General features: G+C 42.2%; 1 protein-coding gene across 5 annotated transcripts in view; it reads right to left on the reverse strand.

Annotated features, from left to right (window-relative positions):
* MARK1 (microtubule affinity regulating kinase 1) overlaps nt 1-18,750 on the reverse strand; it is a 387,182-nt gene that overhangs the window by 99,945 nt on the left and 268,487 nt on the right. For all 5 annotated transcript variants that reach the window (XM_029593165.1, XM_029593162.1, XM_029593164.1 and 2 more), the window contains 2 exons: nt 18,193-18,429; nt 17,710-17,829 (listed from right to left, as the gene is read on the reverse strand). In XM_029593165.1, coding sequence (XP_029449025.1) covers nt 17,710-17,829; nt 18,193-18,429 — 357 coding nt within the window. The remainder of the gene's footprint in view (nt 1-17,709; nt 17,830-18,192; nt 18,430-18,750) is intronic.

Below are 18,750 nucleotides of genomic sequence, written 5' to 3' on the forward strand. Positions count from 1 at the left end.
AGGATAATCTATAAATCTATGACGCTGATACATAAAGCCATTCAAAATAGAGATATGCCCTGGTTCACAGATCAACTACAATTCAAAACGTCTTCCCACCCAACGAGATCCCAAAACTTAGCTAAATTAAAGATTCCAGCACCCAATCTGACTAAACTCTCTAGTACAAAAGAACGATCTTTCATCATTGCTGGATCAACAATATGGAACACCATGCCCTCTGAATTACGCCAAGAACTTTGTCACAAAAAATTTAAACAAAACCTTAAAACATGGTTGTTTAAAAAAGCCTACTATTAATGAACTACTCTTCCTAATTTCCACAGTCTCTCATATATTGCTTATATTCTATTAATACAAAGTTATACATTGTATTGTATTTGTTCAGTTACTATGTTATATTGTAAAGCGCAATGCTGAATTACTGTTTGAATGTAAACCGAGGTGATGTTACTTACGTACCCCAGTATAGAAAAATCTATAAATATAAATAATAATAGAACATTCTAGTGGTTCTCAGCCTTGATTCTGCCCTGGCAAACAGCAGTGTTCAAACAGGTTCTGGATAGAAGGCAAGCTGAAAAAAAAGTAATTTAAAAATGACCCCTATACCTGTTGAAAAAGCACAGATGTTTAACTTGAAATGTCTACAAAGTACAGCAACTGTTTTCCTAACACTATGATGGAAACATTTTTTAAGCCAGATCTCCCAATAACTTCATCTTAATGTGTGTTGACGACGCAGGGTTGACAGGAGTTTTGAAGACGATATAGGGCCAGACGTACCATAAGAATTTTCCCATTTTGAAAATGCTTAGTATATTCAGCCTAAAAGCCTGAAATTCAGCCAAACAACCTTCAGGTTCTCTTGGCTATTAGAGTGAACCCTTGCAAAGAGCCATAAAAGCTGCGCTCTTTGGCCGAATTACAAATCTTTTCTTTCAAGAAACTATCAACGAAGGATTAGAAGCTAATAAATAAATAAATAAATTAATTAATTAATCAATCACATAAGTGGAAGATATTTGACAACTGTTTTGCAAAGCAAATGTTTGCAGTGCAATAGTAAGAAAGCTGCTCAGCAAATTCTTTTCTGCTATGCTCCCTGTTGCATACACTCGAAAGTACAGGCTCAGAGAAACCTTGAGCAATGCATATTCTCTGTTTTCATATGACAAAAATGCACCCATCTGATAAAAAAAAGATTGAGATCCTGATTCTGTAGATCTAGATGGACATGGACAGGCAATATCTAAATGATTACCACCTTTCCCTGATGGCCTAACAACAATGTAATGTAAAGCAAGTTTGCTTCTCGTAAACAGTGTTTTCGGTAGATAACAGGATGTAGTTTAAGAAAAAAAGGCTCATAACGAAGTGTGGCAGGGAGATAGAAAAGGAGACATTGGATTTGAACTCTGACCTCTCTGGCTCCTAGCCCATTGCTGTAATCAACATGTGCTCCTTTGGAGTATAGCCCTCTTATATACTTCCCCTTCCATTTTCTTTTAGGCTGATAAAGAACTGAGGATTTCTCTGAAACAGCATTAGAGTTATCTGACTCAATAGCTATTGTGGTTTCCAGCTGCACCATAAATTATTGGCAAACACGGATGTATTGCAATCCAGATTCCTAGGAACTGGAGCACAGGTCGTGGGACGTGGGACTTTTCCCCCAGTACCAATGCAAATTTCGTAGGATAATCTGGAGCACAGCAGCTAGTGCCAGTATCATGCCCAGTCTGGAGAACAAAGATCTGTGTGTAATGTTCACAGTGGTGAAAGACGGTCAGGGCTTTTGCAGATCCCCCTTTTCAAACATTAGGCGGGACAGTGGAAGAAAACGCGAGGTATAATTCCTGCTGGTTTGTCCCAATGACAGCTCTGTGCCCCTAAGGTTGTCTTGGGTGGCAGAAAGGACCCTCCTGGAGTCCAGACAAATTACTCAGATGGCATGGTCAGAAAACATACCTGACGGGTCAGTGGGGCCAATGGTGAAGTGTTAAGCTGTTGAGGTACAGAGTCAATCAAACAATGGATAAAATATTTAATTTTATTTTGCAATACAGTGATCCCTTACCTTTATCATGCTATGGCACACCCAGCATTGTGGTTTCTTTGTTGTGGCACGTCATCACCTTCCCTCTCTCTCTCCCCCCACTCCTGCCCTCCACCACTTGGTGATATCATTTTCCCTTCCTCCACTCCCTCCCCCACCAGCACCATCACCTCCCTTCCCCTCTCCCCATACAATCATCTGTTTTAGTTGCCCATTACAGCCCCCCCCCCCCACCCCAGGTCACCTCCAGGGGGGCCCAGCGAGCAGCGCGCCTTACCTGCTGCTGCCACCCCCTCTTTTCTGCTGGCTTCTCTTTTCAGGTGGACCTCGGTCTTGAAAGACCCACTCGTGTGCAATTCCGGAGGAGGCAGCAACAGGTAAGACGTCTGCTCGACAATTTCTCCTGCCAGCGAGAGGGGAAGGAGAGTGAAGACTCTGCTGCTATTAACAGCAGCCATGACCAGCCCCCATTCTCTCTCTGCCGGGCAGCTGCAAATTCTCTGGCACGCCATGGATTCCCCGGTAATACACTGGTTATCAACCTCTGCTGGAAAATGTGTGTTTGAAAGTGAATTTTGCAAATACAATTGAAAGAAAACAAGAGTCTTCCTTTGCCCAGCATCCTCTTGTGGTGAACTTAGAATAAATGAAATGGTCATTACTACTTTTTTTGGTTGCTTTGTTTACATGGTGACTGGAAAAGCTATATTAAGACAAACTCCTGGTTTTCAACAACTCCCGGAAGCACAGAGAGATGGGGAGGGCAAGTTTTAAAGCCATTTACCCTGGTGACTAGGTATTTGCCCAGATAAGTTGGTGCATCTTGAAAGTGCCCCTCCTTGGCCTGGCGACCGGCATGTGCAGGCTTCAGAACATGCATACTTTTAGCCAGATTCAGAGATGGCATTCCTAAGGGCATGTTTATATCGGGGGAGAGAAACCAAGCAGGCATGATATTTCCAAAGGTGCGTATGCTATTTTATCCCCTATCAGCTGTCCATATGGTGCCCCTATGCCACAAGAATGTATAAAAGTTAACAGTGTTAACAGGTTTTATGGTAAAACAGAGGTTTCCCCCTTATGAGAAATCTGCAGAGCCTCAAACAGTGTGCAACATCTGCTAGAAGTGCACAGGATGTGCAGAGGGCACGAGGTTAATCTGGAGCCAGAGTAAGAATGCTCCAGGGCTCTGGGTCATCTGTTGGTCAGAGGGCGCTGCATGATAAAGGGGGTACATCCCCTAGGGGCTCAGTCATTGAGGAGAAGTGATAAAAGCCCTGTACTGAGTCTGGGGTTGCTCCAGATTGCAAGGGGAAGAGACTGGTTGGAGCTGTGATCCTCTCCCAGTGTTACAGAAGGGAGTTGCAGGAGTGCGGCAGAGACTGACTCCTAAAAGTCTCCAGAGGCCTGAGGGGGAGAAGAAGCAAAGGGTTGCAATACTGCTGGAAGTTTAAAAGATAAAGCCTGTGTTTCACTGGGGCAGGAACTTATCTGAACCAGGAAAACAAACTGTGCCAGAGGGGGCTTGCTCTGGGGCTGTACCAGTGGGATCTTTCCTTGAGCTGAGCAGGACATTTCTGCAAGTAACTATTGGGATAATTGATGAAAATAAAGAGGACCAGTCTAGGTTTGTCCAAAAGACTGAGGAAAGAAAAGAAACAAAGTAACCAGAGACACTGTGTTGCTGTAAGAAGAAACTGTTATTAAAGGAAAAGAAGTTAGAAGGAGAAGAGTTAGAGATTTTCTGGAACTGTGATTCTGTTTAATTTCTGCATCTATTTGAGCTGTCATTATGTTTGAGTCTGATGATTCTAGAGTAAACTATTTTTTGGAGCACAACTTGACTCTGGAGATTGGTTTGTGTGTGTGGGGTGTTCTCAGCCTGCTACTGGCCCTGCAGGTTATCCTGTCCTCAACTCACGGCCCCAGAGACTTGATCCCCCACCTCCAGATGGTATCCCAATGCACCCCCAGGTTGGAAAGGTGACCTCAGGTGTACAGGGAGTTATACATACAAAAGAGCAGGTACAAGAGTAAATGCATACTTTTAGCACACATGCTTTACATTAAGAAGAAGAAAAAGAGAAAGACACCAGTGGTGGTGTGGGGGTGGGGAGCAGAGAGATGGACACCAATGGGATGGAAAGACAAAAGACAGTGAAAAGCACCAGTGGGTGTTATGTTAGCTGGTTGTGGAAGGCCGCGGTGCCCAGCTTCCCTTACCCTTGCACCGCCACAGACACGAGAGCACCGCTGTCACAACCTCCGGCTTTGTCCCTCAGGCTCCATCTGGTGCGGCCGCAATGCCGACAGCCACTGCTCCTGCAGATTGATCTCCTTTGGCATGCGAGCAGTGGATCTTAAAGGGGGTCGCAGTGGAAAAGTCCCCACTGCACACTTTGATGACATCATGGACTCCTCCATGATGCTCCTACGCCACCTCACACAGCAGGTCTCCTGATGTGCCTTTGCTCTTCAGTGCTCGTTGGTTTATTCCTGAATTCTTGTCTTCTTGTCCTGGTCCTGTGTTACGGTGTTCCTGCCTTGTTTTCGCTCCCTGATGTGTTCTTGAGTTTCTCCTGCCTTGCCCAAATCTTTGTCGTGTCCTGTCTTGTCTTGTTTGGTCCTTGACTTTATCCTGTTTTAATGGCTTGCCTTTCCGGATTCTGACCTTGGCTCAGACCTTGACCATTCCTTGATTGCTGGCTAGACTTGACCTTCTGCTTTGGACCCAGCCTTGCCTTGTCTGCTGCTGCCCCAACCTCTGGTCTGTCATCCAGTTTTTATTGTCTGTTGCTTTCCCTGACCTCTGGACTGCCTTCTTATATACATATCTGCCACCTGCCCAGACCCTCGCCTGGCCCTGGACACTCACTCTCTTGACCATCATCTTGACCATCAGTGACTACTGCAACTCCTTACTAATTGGAATACCTTATTCAAACCTCAAACCGCTCCAGATTCTGCAGAACTCAGCAGCCAGAGTTCTGATTGGAACAAAGAGAAATGAACACATAACGCCCATATTGATCTCACTTCATTGGCTCCCATTAAAGCACGCATCGAACACAACAATGACCATCATTCATAAAATTCTAAACAATGATCATCAAGGACTAAATGGCTTAAACATAACCCTCCAGAATCCTCAAAGAAACCTACGTTCAAACAACTCAGGATGCTTAAACATCCTCCCCATCAGAGATGCACATCTGATAACTACAAGAGAAAGAGCCTTTTCCATTGCCTCCCCTAAATTTTGGAACTCCCTACCAAAAGATCTGAGAACCCAACCCAACCTCAAAACATTCAAAAAAGACCTAAAAACATTGCTGTTCCGCAAATTCTACACTGACCTTCATACTTCTGAACATCCTAACTCCCAATTGAGCTTTCATCCAAAAACCTCAAAATAACTTCTCTCCAACCAGAACAAGCAAGCCTCCTCCTAATTAATGATACTTTCTGGACTTGAAATGTTTAACCTCTGTTTAATATGCACATTGTTATACTTTTGCACAATTGTTAAGAGTTACAATTTAAATTTTGTAAACCGTTATGATGGCTTTACCAAATGACGGTATATAAAACTCAACAAATAAATAAATAAATCTAAGACCTGCTGGCAGCCAGAACCCAAAGGCTCAAACTGTGGGGGGAAAGCGGTTGGTATAGGTGAAGCTCCAGCCTATCCTGCCACTATTGGGTGGACTAGCAGATTCACCCATCAGGTGGCGCAAACCATGCCACAGCACCAAGGATCCAACAGTATCAGAAACATTACAGTGGGGTGGGAGGAGACAGAAATGCATAAGTTGGGGGAGGGTACATGTGCGTGTGTGTGCATGGGAGTCAGGGAAAGAGAGAAAGGAGAGGAAGGCAGAGTGTGTATATTTGTGGAGAGAAGAAAGGTGCCAGTTTTTGGGGGGAGGAAAGACACCAGTGTATGCAGGGGAGGATGGGTAAAAGTATGGATGAAGGTGGAGAGGGAAAATAAAGTGCCAGCTGGAACTGGGGGTGGAGGATGGAATGCCATGAGGATCAAACCGGAATGTGGGTACTGAAAAAAAAAGTATTTTTGCATTATAGGCTAATCATAGGAGGTGACTTTAATTTACTAATACAGCCTGACAAGGATATTAAACCCACGCAGTTATCAACTTTTCCTAAACAGACTGAAGGGATTCATTTTGTGATAAAAGAACTTAAATTAATCGAAGCCTGGCGAATGTTGCATCCTACAGAAGTAGATTTCACTTATTATTTTAAAGTACATGGATCTTACTCTAGAATATTTTCTGATCTCTGCAGATTTATTTCCAAAGCTTTGTGCCGCTAGTATTACGATATCGGATCATGCCCATATTTCTATAGATTTGGCTCTCACTGCACGTAAGATAAACACGTTTCAGTGCAGGCTACAGCCATCTCTGAGTTATGATAAAGATTTCTCTGCTTATTTAAAGACTAAATGGGAGGAATATGTCACCTTTAATGATACTATTGATATACAGGGTGATGTCTTTTGGAATGCAGGTAAAGCCGTACTGTGAGGTCAGATTATAACCTTTACAACTCACAAGAATAGGCTTAGAGATCAGGAAATCCTATTTTTGCAAGGGCAACTGCGAAATCTTTTTTTTTTAATTTTCTCTTTATTAAGTTTTCAAATAATTACAAAGCATTTCATCTTTGCACAGAAATACAGGAAATAAATTTGTACATGATAATAAATCAATTCATTTAATAAGAAATATCTCCTTCATTTAGTCCACTAATCTGTCTAATGGAGAGGGCAGACAACAAAAGGAAGCCAATTATTATTTAAAGAAAAAAGCCATCAAAAGAAAATTGCCATTAACTTGCTCTATTTCAATCCCTTTCTTTATTGCTAAGATATTGGGCTAACTATTGGTGATGATACTCTCAACAACCGATTCTGGGAGTCAATCCACGCCTTTAGATGTTCAGGAGTTAAAAATATCTAGGTATTGTTGTTAAATTTCACCACGCATCTGCATGGATACCTAAGCTGATATGTAGCATCCAGCACCCTTGTCTCTTGCCTGAGTGCTAGGAACCCCCTCCTTCTCTCTTGCGTGGCTTTTGCAAGATCTGGAAAAATCTGCACAAATTGGCCCAAACATTGAGTGCCCATGTTTTGAAAATAACTCCTCATAAGACGACCCATGTCTTTTTCATATATTAAAGAAATAAGCAAGGTGGCCCTTTCCACAATTTCCATTCCTGATGGTTCTAAATAGTCTGTCAAATTCTCCAGGTCTATGGGGTTTTGATTTCCAGTACTCCTTGATCGTGTAAAAGGCAAAAAATACACCTTATTAAAAGCTGGAATATCTTCTGATGGAATATGAAGAATTTCAGTCAAGAACTTGTGTAGTGTTACCCTTGGTAACTCTCCCATTACCTTGGGGAAATTCGATAGCCTCAAGTTTAAACGTCTTAAGCGATTTTCCAAAAGTTCAGTTCTTTTACTCAAAGCAGTACAATCTTGAATTGTAACTGTTTGAACTTTCTGGATAGCTTTCAGCTGGGTTTCTATTTGCTGTATTTTCTCCCCTTCTTCAGACAGTCTTAGGTTATGGTCTTGGGTCACCATCTCAAGATGTGTAGCAATTTGAGTAACCTGAACCATTGTTCCATGAGTCACTAAATTTTGCTGAGCCATAAGCTCCCAGAGTCTGTCCAAAGTGACCACAGGCGGTTTAGCCGGCATAGCAAACTCCTGATGTGTTCCATCGCTTAAAGAAAGCTTTGTAGCATTTATATTAGAAAAGAAATCCAACCTTGGAGTTGCAGTACCTCCCGGCACTGATGTTTCTCCTCCTGATGCTTCACCCGCCTCTGCCCCTCCAAGGGTCCCATTGAGCTCCGTAGTCTCGCGGGATCCAATGCAGTTTCTAGCAGGAGCGTAGAGGAAATTGCCTGTGGTGATTTTAGCATCGGAGGGCTCAGCGTTATCTCCCCAGGCGAAACTGCTGCTTCCTTGTCGTTTTCGCCAGCGGGGGCTGGCTTCTCCTGAATCGGATTGAATTGAGCACTTTCGGTAAGAGTCTTTTGTCCCGGAGGGAGAGAGGGTACCGAGGGAAAAACCCTCATTCTCCCTTTTCTTTTTGGCGGCATCAAATCGAGGAAATAGTTATCTGTTCACCAACAGAATTAGAAATAGAATCGGGAGCTCCGAAATGTGCTACCAGCAAGCGGCCATCTTAACTCCCCCCCCCCCCCCCCCCCCCCCGGCAACTGCGAAATTTGAAGAAAAAGCGTATTCAATCCTTAATCCCTTGTCTACAGGATGAGATAAAATCATTTATTATATCAAAGCCAGGTTTAGCACATTCTGCACCATAAGGCCCAGGTTTTTCAGTGATAAAATGCTTGGGTTTAATGTTTTTCACCATTAAACCCAAGCATTTTATTACTAATTATTTGATTCTGATGGAATTGTACATACATCTAATGCAAAAATTACAGAAATCATGCTGAACTTGTATCGTACATTATACTCCAAAAAACCAGACAGCGTGGAGACCCATGATAAGTTTTTTGAACACCTGTATCTACTACAAATTCTGTATGATTGGCACAGATGCTGGCTAGGCCTACCTGTCAATCTGAAATACTCTTTACTATCAATAAGCTTTACTATCCTGGTGAAAGCCCCAGGACTTGATGGTTTTGGGGCTGAATTTTATAAGTTACTTACAGGTCGATCCAGTAAAGTGTGCTCCGTCGGAGCGCACTGTCACCCTGCTCTGGACGCGTGTTTTCCCTTACCCCTTATTCAGTAAGGGGAGGAAAACACGCGGCCCACCCGCGGCACCTAATAGCGCCCTCAACATGCAAATGCATGTTGATGGCCCTATTAGGTATGCCCGAGCGATCCAGTAAGTAAAATGTGCAGCCAAGCCGCACATTTTACTCTAAGAAATTAGCGCCGCCCAAAGGTCGGCGCTAATTTCTTCCGGCGCCAGGGAAGTGCACAGAAAAGCAGTAAAAACTGCTTTTCTGTGCACCCTCCGACTTAATATCATAGCGATATTAAGTCGGAGGTCCCCAAAAGTAAAAAAAAGTAAAAAAAGAAAAAAAAAAATTTTTGAATTCGGCTGCGGCTGTCGGGCCGAAAACCGGACGCTCAATTTTGCCGGCGTCCGGTTTCCGAGCCCGTGGCTGTCAGCGGGCTCGAGAACCGACGCCGGCAAAATTGAGCGTCGGCTGTCAAACCCGCTGACAGCCGCCGCTCCTGACAAAAAGGAGGCGCTAGGGACGCGCTAGTGTCCCTAGCGCCTCCTTTTCCTCGTTTGCACCGCGTCACCTCATTTAAATACTGGATCGCTCGCACCGGCGAAGGGCCAGTGCGTGCGCTGGGAGAGCGGGCGTTCGTCCGCTCTCCCACGGACTTTACTGGATCGACCTGTTAAAGAGGAAGTGGTGTCCCCTCTCCAAAACCTGTATCAGACATGTTTCAATGAAGGTGTGTGGTATCCTGATATGAATCATGCTCTTATTATGGTTCTTCCTAAACCTGGAAAAGATTTGAAGCACCTTGGATCCTACAGGCCAATTTCTTTAATTGATGTGGACATAAAAATATTGGCCTCGATATTGGTTACTCGGCTCATTCGAGTCATTCCAGACCTCATTGCTACAGATCAAACTGGTTTTGTTAAAAAATAAGAATGGGGTTACTAACAATCGTAAACTGCTTGAAACTCTTTGGTCTGGGGAAGTGAATAATCCAAATGGGCTCATTGTTAGTTTAGACGCTGAGAAAGCAGTTGACAATGTACAGTGGGTATACATGTTTTGGCTGCTACGGAAGTATGGTCTTCCAGATCCTTTTATAAAGTGGATTCAGCTACGCTATTCTGACCCAGCAGCTAGCATAAATATAATGGAAAGATTTCAGCTCCTTTTTTATTGAAAAATGGTACAAGTCAGGGGTGTCCCCTTTCCCACTTGTTATATATTCTGACTGTTGAACCCCCTAGTACTTAAAATAAAAGCTGTTCTAGAGATACAGGGGTTTCAATTTGGTAACCAAGAATACAGAATTTGTCTTTTTGCTGACGATATGCTATCCTGAAGTATCCCTGCCTGTCACCATGACCATCGTCAAACAATTTGGCTTTTTTGCTCAACTAAAAATAAATTTTTCCAAATCAGAAGCACTCCCCATCTTGACTACACTTCCAAATACTTGGCATGGTACCTTTCCATTAACTTGGTCTAAAGGAACTTTTAAGTATTTGGAAATATGGATACCTTGAGATTTATCTGTATTATATACTCTTAACATTATTAAGATAATTCAGCAAATTAAGGAGCAATTGGTGACATGGAAAGATCTTCCTTTATCGCTTTTTGGCAGATGTGAATAGCCCTCTAGCCAAAATTATTATATGTTACAAATGCTTCCAGTAGGTTAACAGGGTTAGATTTGCTACAGCTGTGCAAAGCCATAACAACTTTTATATGGAGAGGAAAACATTCTAGTCTGCCTCACTTTCACAATTATATCATGGTGTGTCAATTGCATTACTGCTGGGAATGGTATCAAGCACAATATAAACTTGAAGTGCCGGACCTAATCTCAGATATCCTACGGCCTTTGAAACCTGTGAATGTACTACATGCTAGGAATAAAAATTTTCCATGGAAGGTAAAAACACAGTTTAATTAGGCAGTTGTACTGGCCTGGCGGTGCTTCTGTGCTGAATGGAAGATATTTCCTCATGCCACCAAACTCCAGAATTTAGTGGGCAATCCAGTTTTTTTGCCAGGTTTAGATAACCATCTTTTTAAACAGTGGGAGCATAAAGATTTGACGTCTATTTAAGCTCTGTACTGTGTACTTCAGAATACCGTGCTTTTCTTTGATCAGTTACAATCTCAGTTTGGTATACCACGTCAACATTTCTTTATGTATTCACAATCCAATTCTTTCTGAATGCCCTACTATATTTGACCATGAATTGGTTATAGTTCTATTCAAAGTTAAAAGTCATAGTAACACTGGGGTAGATTTTAAAAAAATGCGCGTTCGCGTACTTTTGTTGGCGCACCAGTCGCAAACAAAAGTACGCTGGATTTTAGTAGATACGCGCGTAGCCGCACATATCTGCTAAAATCCAGGATCGGCGTGCGCAAGGCTGCCGATTTTGGGCAGCCGGAGTGCGCCGAGCCGCGCAGCCTGCCTCCGTTCCCTCTGAGGCAGCTCCGAAATCGGAGCAGCCTCGGAGGGAACTCTCTTTCGCCCTCCCCTCACCTTCCCCTCCCTTCCTCTACCTAACCCACCCCCCCCGGCCCTATCTAAACCCCCCCTACCTTTGTCCACGGATTTACGCCTCCCGGAGGGAGATGTAAATCCATGCACGCCAGCGGGCTGCTGGCGCGCCGAGACACGACCCGGGGGTGGTTCCGGAGGGCGCGGCCCCGCCCCCCGGACCGCCCCGGGCCGAAACCACGTCCCCAGGCCCGCCCCCGAAACGCCGCATCCAGCCCCCAAAACGCCGCATTGATCGGCCCCGCACCCCGACAAAAAACCCCGGGACTGACGCGAGTCCTGGGGCTCTGCGCGCGCCGGCAGGCCTATGGAAAATAGGCGCGCCGGCGCGCAAGGCCCTGCTCGCGTAAATCCGGGCGGATTTACGCGAGCAGGGCTTTTAAAATCCGCCCCACTTTGTCTTACTGATATAAACTTTACTTTTCTAAAGAAAATGGCAGCTAGCCTACTCCTGGACTGATACGCTGGGTCATTCAGTAACTGAGAAAGATTTAGTGACCTACTTTGAGTTTGCCTTCACCACCATAGTGGAAGTAAATTTACAGAAACTACAATACAAACTTTTACATCGAATTATATTGACAATGTGCATGTCTATAAAATGCATATCCCCAATACGGATGTCTGCCTTAAGTACCATGGTGAATGGGGTACTCTAATTCATAACTTTATCCTATGTCCAGTTATTTTTCCGTTTTGGAAAGCAGTGATTAGCGTTATTGAAATCATCATCCAGCAAAAACCCCCATTTTCTAGGGGCTTTCTATTACTTGGCTCTACGCAGTGGCTTTCTACCTCAACTAAGAGTATGGTGAAAAATTTTACATATCGTGACGTTACAGGCTAAAGCATGTGTGCTCTTTAATTGGCTTCAACCAGGGGGTCTTACGCCATTATTGTGGTATCAAACTCGCAGATTGGATGCAAATAGAAAGGTTAGATGTTACGTTTATCAAACAATGAATACCAGCAGAGTATATGAAACTTTGGGAATTGACGTATAATCTGTTGCCCATGGCACTTGGGCAGACGTTATTGGCTAGTGGTTATTCCACCACAAGGTAACTGTAATGGCTCTGGTTTATCTGTTACAATGCAGCATGGAGTCTGATGGAGTGAATGTGGCGTGGATAAGAACATAAGAACATGCCATACTGGGTCAGACAAGGGTCCATCAAGCCCAGCATCCTGTTTCCAACAGTGGCCAATCCAGGCCATAAACCTGGCTATTTGAGCAAGCGTTCCAATTATGATAACAACATACCTCAACACCATCACACTATCCAATCATACTAACCTTACAATTTAGTAACCCGTCTCTACATCAGCTTACCCCATAGTTTTATGTCTCTCATATTAAATATATGCGCCTAATAATAAAAATATGCGTTTTCCCCCCTTATTATGCTCCAAGTTTTTTCCTCATGTATTCTGATCCAAGTTTTATGCCCTGTTCTATGTAATTGCATTCTCACATGCCTGTTTTCAGTTACAATGTAAACCGAGATGATATGTAAAATTTTACATGAATCCCGGTATAAAAAAATGTTAAATAAATAAATAAATAAAATAAATAAGAACCTGGCAAGTACCCAAAAACTAAGTCTATTCCATGTTACCATTGCTAATGGCAGTGGCTATTCTCTAAGTGAACTTAATAGCAGGTAATGGACTTCTCCTCCAAGAACTTATCCAATCCTTTTTTAAACACAGCTATACTAACTGCACTAACCACATCATCTGGCAACAAATTCCAGAGTTTAATTGTGCGTTGAGTGAAAAATAACTTTCTACGATTAGTTTTAAATGTGCCACAAGCTAACTTCAAGGAGTGCCACCTAGTCTATTATCCGAAAGAGTAAATACCGATTCACATTTACCCATTCTAGACCTCTCATGATTTTAAACACCTCTATCATATCCCTCTCCAAGCTGAACAGTCCTAACCTCTTTAGTCTTTCCTCATAGGGAAGCTGTTCCACTCCCTTTGTCATTTTGGTCACCCTTCTCTGTACCTTCACCATCGCAACTATATCTTTTTTGAGATGCGGCGACCAGAATTGTACACAGTATTCAAGGTGAGGTCTCACCATGGAGCGATACAGAGGCATTATGACATCTTCCATTTTATTTACCATTCCCTTTCTAATAATTCCCAACATTCTGTTTGCTTTTTTGACTGCCGCAGCACACTGAACCAAAAATTTCAATGTGTTATCCACTATGTCACCTAGATCTCTTTCTTGGGTGGTAGCTCCTAATATGGAACCTAACATTGTGTAATTATAGCATGGGTTATTTTTCCCTTTATGCATCACCTTGCACTTATCCACATTAAATTTCATCTGCCATTTGGATGCCCAATTTTCCAGTCTCAGAAGGTCTTCCTGCAATTTATCACAATCTGCTTGTGATTTATCTACTCTGAACAATTTTGTATCATCTGCAAATTTGATTACCTCACTCGTCGTATTTCTTTCCAGATCATTTATAAATGATCACTGAGGCACTCCACTGCCCACTCCCTGAGGCACTCCACTGCCCACTCCCTTCCACTGAGAAAATTGTCCATTTAATCCTACTGTTTCCTGTCTTTTAGCCAGTTTGCAATCTACGAAAGGACATCGCCACCTATCCCATGACTTTTTACTTTTCCTAGAAGTTTTGTATGGATGGTGTGAATGTTAGTGATGGAAAATCTTAAAGTTTTAAACACAAGACTGGGGACATTACAGAGTTTAATGGTGACTTTGCTTTGGCTACACATTGCAGTAGTGTTCTCGTTAGCCATGTTATAGCGTATCTTTTCTATTCACTTGTTTTTTTTATCCCTTCTTGTGTAAAATAAAGAATTAAAAAAAAAAAAGTTGAGAAGCACTGCACTAGCCCACTCCTCCGTTTCTGATTCCATACAGAATGAAAAATGCATGCCTTGATTTTAACCAGCATAATTTCTAGTCTTCTGTCTAAAATTAATCTTTTCTATGTATTTTTATTTTGCATAATAGACCTGATTTGTCAAGGGAATTTTCCCATGTTGTGCTTGTATTAAAACCCTGAAGAAATGTTTTTAGTTTTAATATTGTGAATGGATAGGGTGATTGCTCAATTTATGAAAGAAGAAATGAATTTGATTTTCAATCCTCACTGATGAAATTTCAAATTAGATAATATTATATGTTATAAATTATTTATTTTAATACTTTTTTTTATACCGACATTCATAATACAGATCATATCCAAATTAATACATCATATGTAACAGTAACAGTCTATTTACAGTCTGGATCCTTTCATTATACCATGGTGCAGGGAGGAAGACTTCAGATTTATTGGGAACTGGGGAACTTTTTGGCAGAATGATCTCCACCTAAAACAAAATGGAACCTGGCTGCTGGTGCATTCCATTGAAAAGGAGATAGAGCTGCTAGCAAAATATAATCAGACACAGATGGGAATAGCACCATCCTAAGATGATATAGTGTGTTAAAACAAACAAACAAAAACCTGGAGAGTCCAGCTTAGTGGGTTTGATTCCAAGGTCAAGCTTCTGCTACTTGGGCTAGTATGGAGCTGGTGACGCAGAGTTCACAGCACCCGGGAGGAATGGGGTTTTGTCCAATGGCGACACCTAACGGTAAAGGCTTAAGCGCCACATCAAATGAATTCTGTAAGGAGCTGCGGTTTGTGGCCCCTGATGCTGTGACAGCTGGACTAAGACAGCTGGGACAAGGATTTAAAAATAGGAGGAAAGCCCCCAGCGACTTGTGAACCAAGAGGCTCATGCCACTGAGCCGGAAGGCAAAAGGAGTAGGGGAATCAGCAGGACCAACAACAAACTCCCCCCCCCCCAAAAAAAAAAAAAAACGGGGGCTCCAACTATAGTACTGCAAGATCTCCTTCTTAAGTAAGAAGAGGAGCCAATTAGGGGTAAGTCTTGCTTTAAAGGAAGGTAGCATGAACTACAAAGCATATACATCTTCACCTTTCGTTTTGGGTTTCTCAGTTGTTCAGAAAATTTTCTAATGCCCTGTTTGACAATAAATACAGTATGAGAGGAGTAAGAGAGCGCCAGACAGAGTACTGCAGATGAGGCCACACAAATGTCAGAAAGAACATGAGAAACACGACATGTCTTGGGTTCAATGATCAATACTGAATGTGCTGAAATCTGCTAAGTAGATGATTGCAGCTGTCTGCTTAAAAGAGGGAATAGTCTATAAAACTGGGAAATACAGTGACATCAGATATTGCAAAGATCGTGCCTGAAGGTTGTCAATCTGCACGTAATTATGAGTTGCTAGTCCAAATCAGATTCTCCACATCTCATACTCAGCCTGTAACTTCCAATGACTCAAGAGTGTAACTTTTTAACGCAGAATTTGTGGAATAGAAAAGAACAGATTAGTGCTACAACTCAATTCTTTAAAAATAAAAGCATGCAATTAAATATGAATTTTCAGAACTGTCGTTTGCTGTTAAAGCAGCTCACTGAATGGCGAGGTAAAACAGCACTGGCTCTTTCATCCTTGAGCAGTCTGAGGCTTGTGGCTTTCAGAACGTATTTGGATGGGTGAGGAAAACCAGAACTGAACTGAGCGCACAGTGGGCCATGGTGGAGGAGACCGTCTCAGAATGATATGGGCATGTCACAAGGGGCAAACACTCTTGCACTAGGAAGCAAAAGAGGACAGCCGCTGCAGACTGCCATGGACAGACTGAGGGAAGTGTGTGCAGAAAGGATCCAGCCACGATCCTTTGCAGTTCTTTGTGCCCCTGGCTACAAGTTAAAGGATCTGTCCTGCCCAGGGATTACATGTATTTTTCACCATTCATCTTTCCTTCAAGTTTTCACAAGTCTACCTGTCCCTGCAGCTGCAAAGCATCCCCACACCATAATGCTGTCACCAGCTTGCTTTACTGTAGGGATGGTGATAGCAGGGCGATGAGTTATGCTTACATCACTTAGCACTGAGACCAGAAAGTTTCACTTTGATCTCATTAGACCACAAATCCTTCTCCCATATGCGTGCAGTGTCCTGTAAGGGTTTCTATGCAAATGCTATATGGCACAACAGATGGCTTTTCTTTAGCAGTGGCTTCCTTTTTGCCACCCTCCCAGACAGGCCACGTTTGTGGAGTAATCTTGAAATTGTTGAATATTTAATATTTTCCTCAGTCTTAGCCAGAAACCTCTGGGGTTCTTTTAATGTAATTTTTAGGCCTCACGGTGACGCTTCCACAGTACTTTCCCGAACCCATGGCTACTAACTCTGGAGGGCCGGCCCGATCGCATCTGTCTTGGTGGTACCATTGTTCCCATTTTATAGTGATGGACTTGACAGTGCTCCAGGGGATATTCAAACATATTGAAATATTCTTATAGCCTTCCCCCAATGGGTATCTTTGAAGAATGTTATTCCGGAGTTCTTTCCGCAACTTATTCGGCATGTTTTGGACCTTCGCTTAAAATTCACTTCCTACAACAGCTTGATTCTTCATCCAGGAGTATTTCAATCAGCTCAACCACTGTGATTGGACAGAGGTGGACTCCATTTAACTTACTATGGGCCCTGCTGAGGCAATTGCTTGAACCTGAGTTAATTTGGGTTTGCTATGACAAAGGAAGGGAAGATTTATATAATCAAGACACTGTTCAAAATAAAACCAAAACAGAATTACTTACTTTTGAACTATGTAAATAATTGCTCTTTCATGATGAAAGTGTAGACTATGTCGCATAGACCAATGAAACAAATTTCTACTTTAAAGCATTTTGATTTGTATTTTTCACACAGCAGAATGTGAGAAATGTACAAGGGTTTAAAGATTTTTACATGATACTGTAAGACAATTCTTTAAAAAAAAATCAGGACGCTTGGCCAACCTATCCAGACATCAACCTGAAATGGGGAACCTGCATCACCCAGGTTTGTGAAGGGGTAGGGAGGATTGGACAACAATCAATCACAATAATTTCATGACAACATGGGACTAAGTTAGCAACAAAGTGCAATTATCATAACAAAATGAATTACCAACAATGACAAAAGCTCTTATCTGGAAAAGCCAAGAAACATAAGAAATGGTTAGAAAGCAAAATATCGCAACAAAACAGAGAAACTGCCAGGAGTCCAGGACAAAAAAAAACCAACCCAAAACAACAGAGATTCATATTATATACTACTAAAGGCATGCAAGGTAAACATTTTTGCAAATTTGAAGATGCTCAATTAGGAATATAATGATACTTCAGAATACTTGAATGAGTCACTGTGATGTGACTGCTATTACTTCTGGCCTTTCTGGTTAAAATAAAGTATTTAACAAAAAGATCACTTACTTCCAAGCTGCCTCGTTTGATTGGATTTAACACTAATAATTTTTTTAGAAGATTTTCACAGTCTGTCGACATGTAGAATGGGATACGATACTTTCCTCGTAATACTCTCTCCCGCAATTCCTATGCAAATACAATTATTTCATTTATCCTACAGTGCTCAGACACCCAAGAAAAAGTTTAACATAAGTTGAACACTCTCTGAATTTTTAACAGATGAGCTCTTATCCTGTTTTCTCAAATTTTAATTACACTGAAATCATTTATACTATCCCATCCCTCCCTCCATCTCTTGTCCATAATGTTACTATTCTAAATGAAAGAAAAAAAAAGACAACACTGCACTATTGTACCCCAAATCCAGGAATAAAGTCCTGCACACTGAAAGCATCATAGATTTGAGCCTATGAAATCCAATGTCACCAACCATGAAACCAGTTTATTCTGTAAGTACAGCTTCATAATTCACCTTTAACTGCGCCGTACCTTTAAATTTTGGCCATCAAATGGCAACGATCCACTGACTAGCGTGTACAGAATGACCCCAAGACTCCAGACGTCCACTTCCGGGCCATCGTACTTTTTTCCTTGGAAAAGCTCAGGAGCAGCATAGGGTGGGCTTCCACAGAATGTGTCCAGTTTGTTTCCAACTGTAAATTCATTACTAAAGCCAAAATCTGCTATTTTAATATTCATGTCAGCATCAAGGAGAAGGTTTTCTGCCTACAAAAGAGAAAAAAAAATGAGGTGGGAGGTCATACATGAAAATACAGATCAGTACGGAAAGCACTATTCTTCAATAATGATCTAAATAATGAAAGCATTTTATCCACAGATGCCTTCAACTTTCCTTTGCAATCACAATGGCATTAGACAGCTGTAATCTGTGTGCATGCTCTCAAATGTGCACACGGCAAAAAATGACAAATATGCTCATATAGTATCAATTAAAAAGAATCTATTGTCAAGCGACTGGCTTGGAAATTCTTTAAGCTGCTCCCAGGTACTCTCCACAGGGCTGGAAGAGAGTCACAAACAGCCTCA

The sequence above is a fragment of the Rhinatrema bivittatum genome, chromosome 3 (genome assembly GCF_901001135.1).
Source record: "Rhinatrema bivittatum chromosome 3, aRhiBiv1.1, whole genome shotgun sequence".
NCBI classification, from domain to species: Eukaryota; Metazoa; Chordata; class Amphibia; order Gymnophiona; family Rhinatrematidae; genus Rhinatrema; species Rhinatrema bivittatum.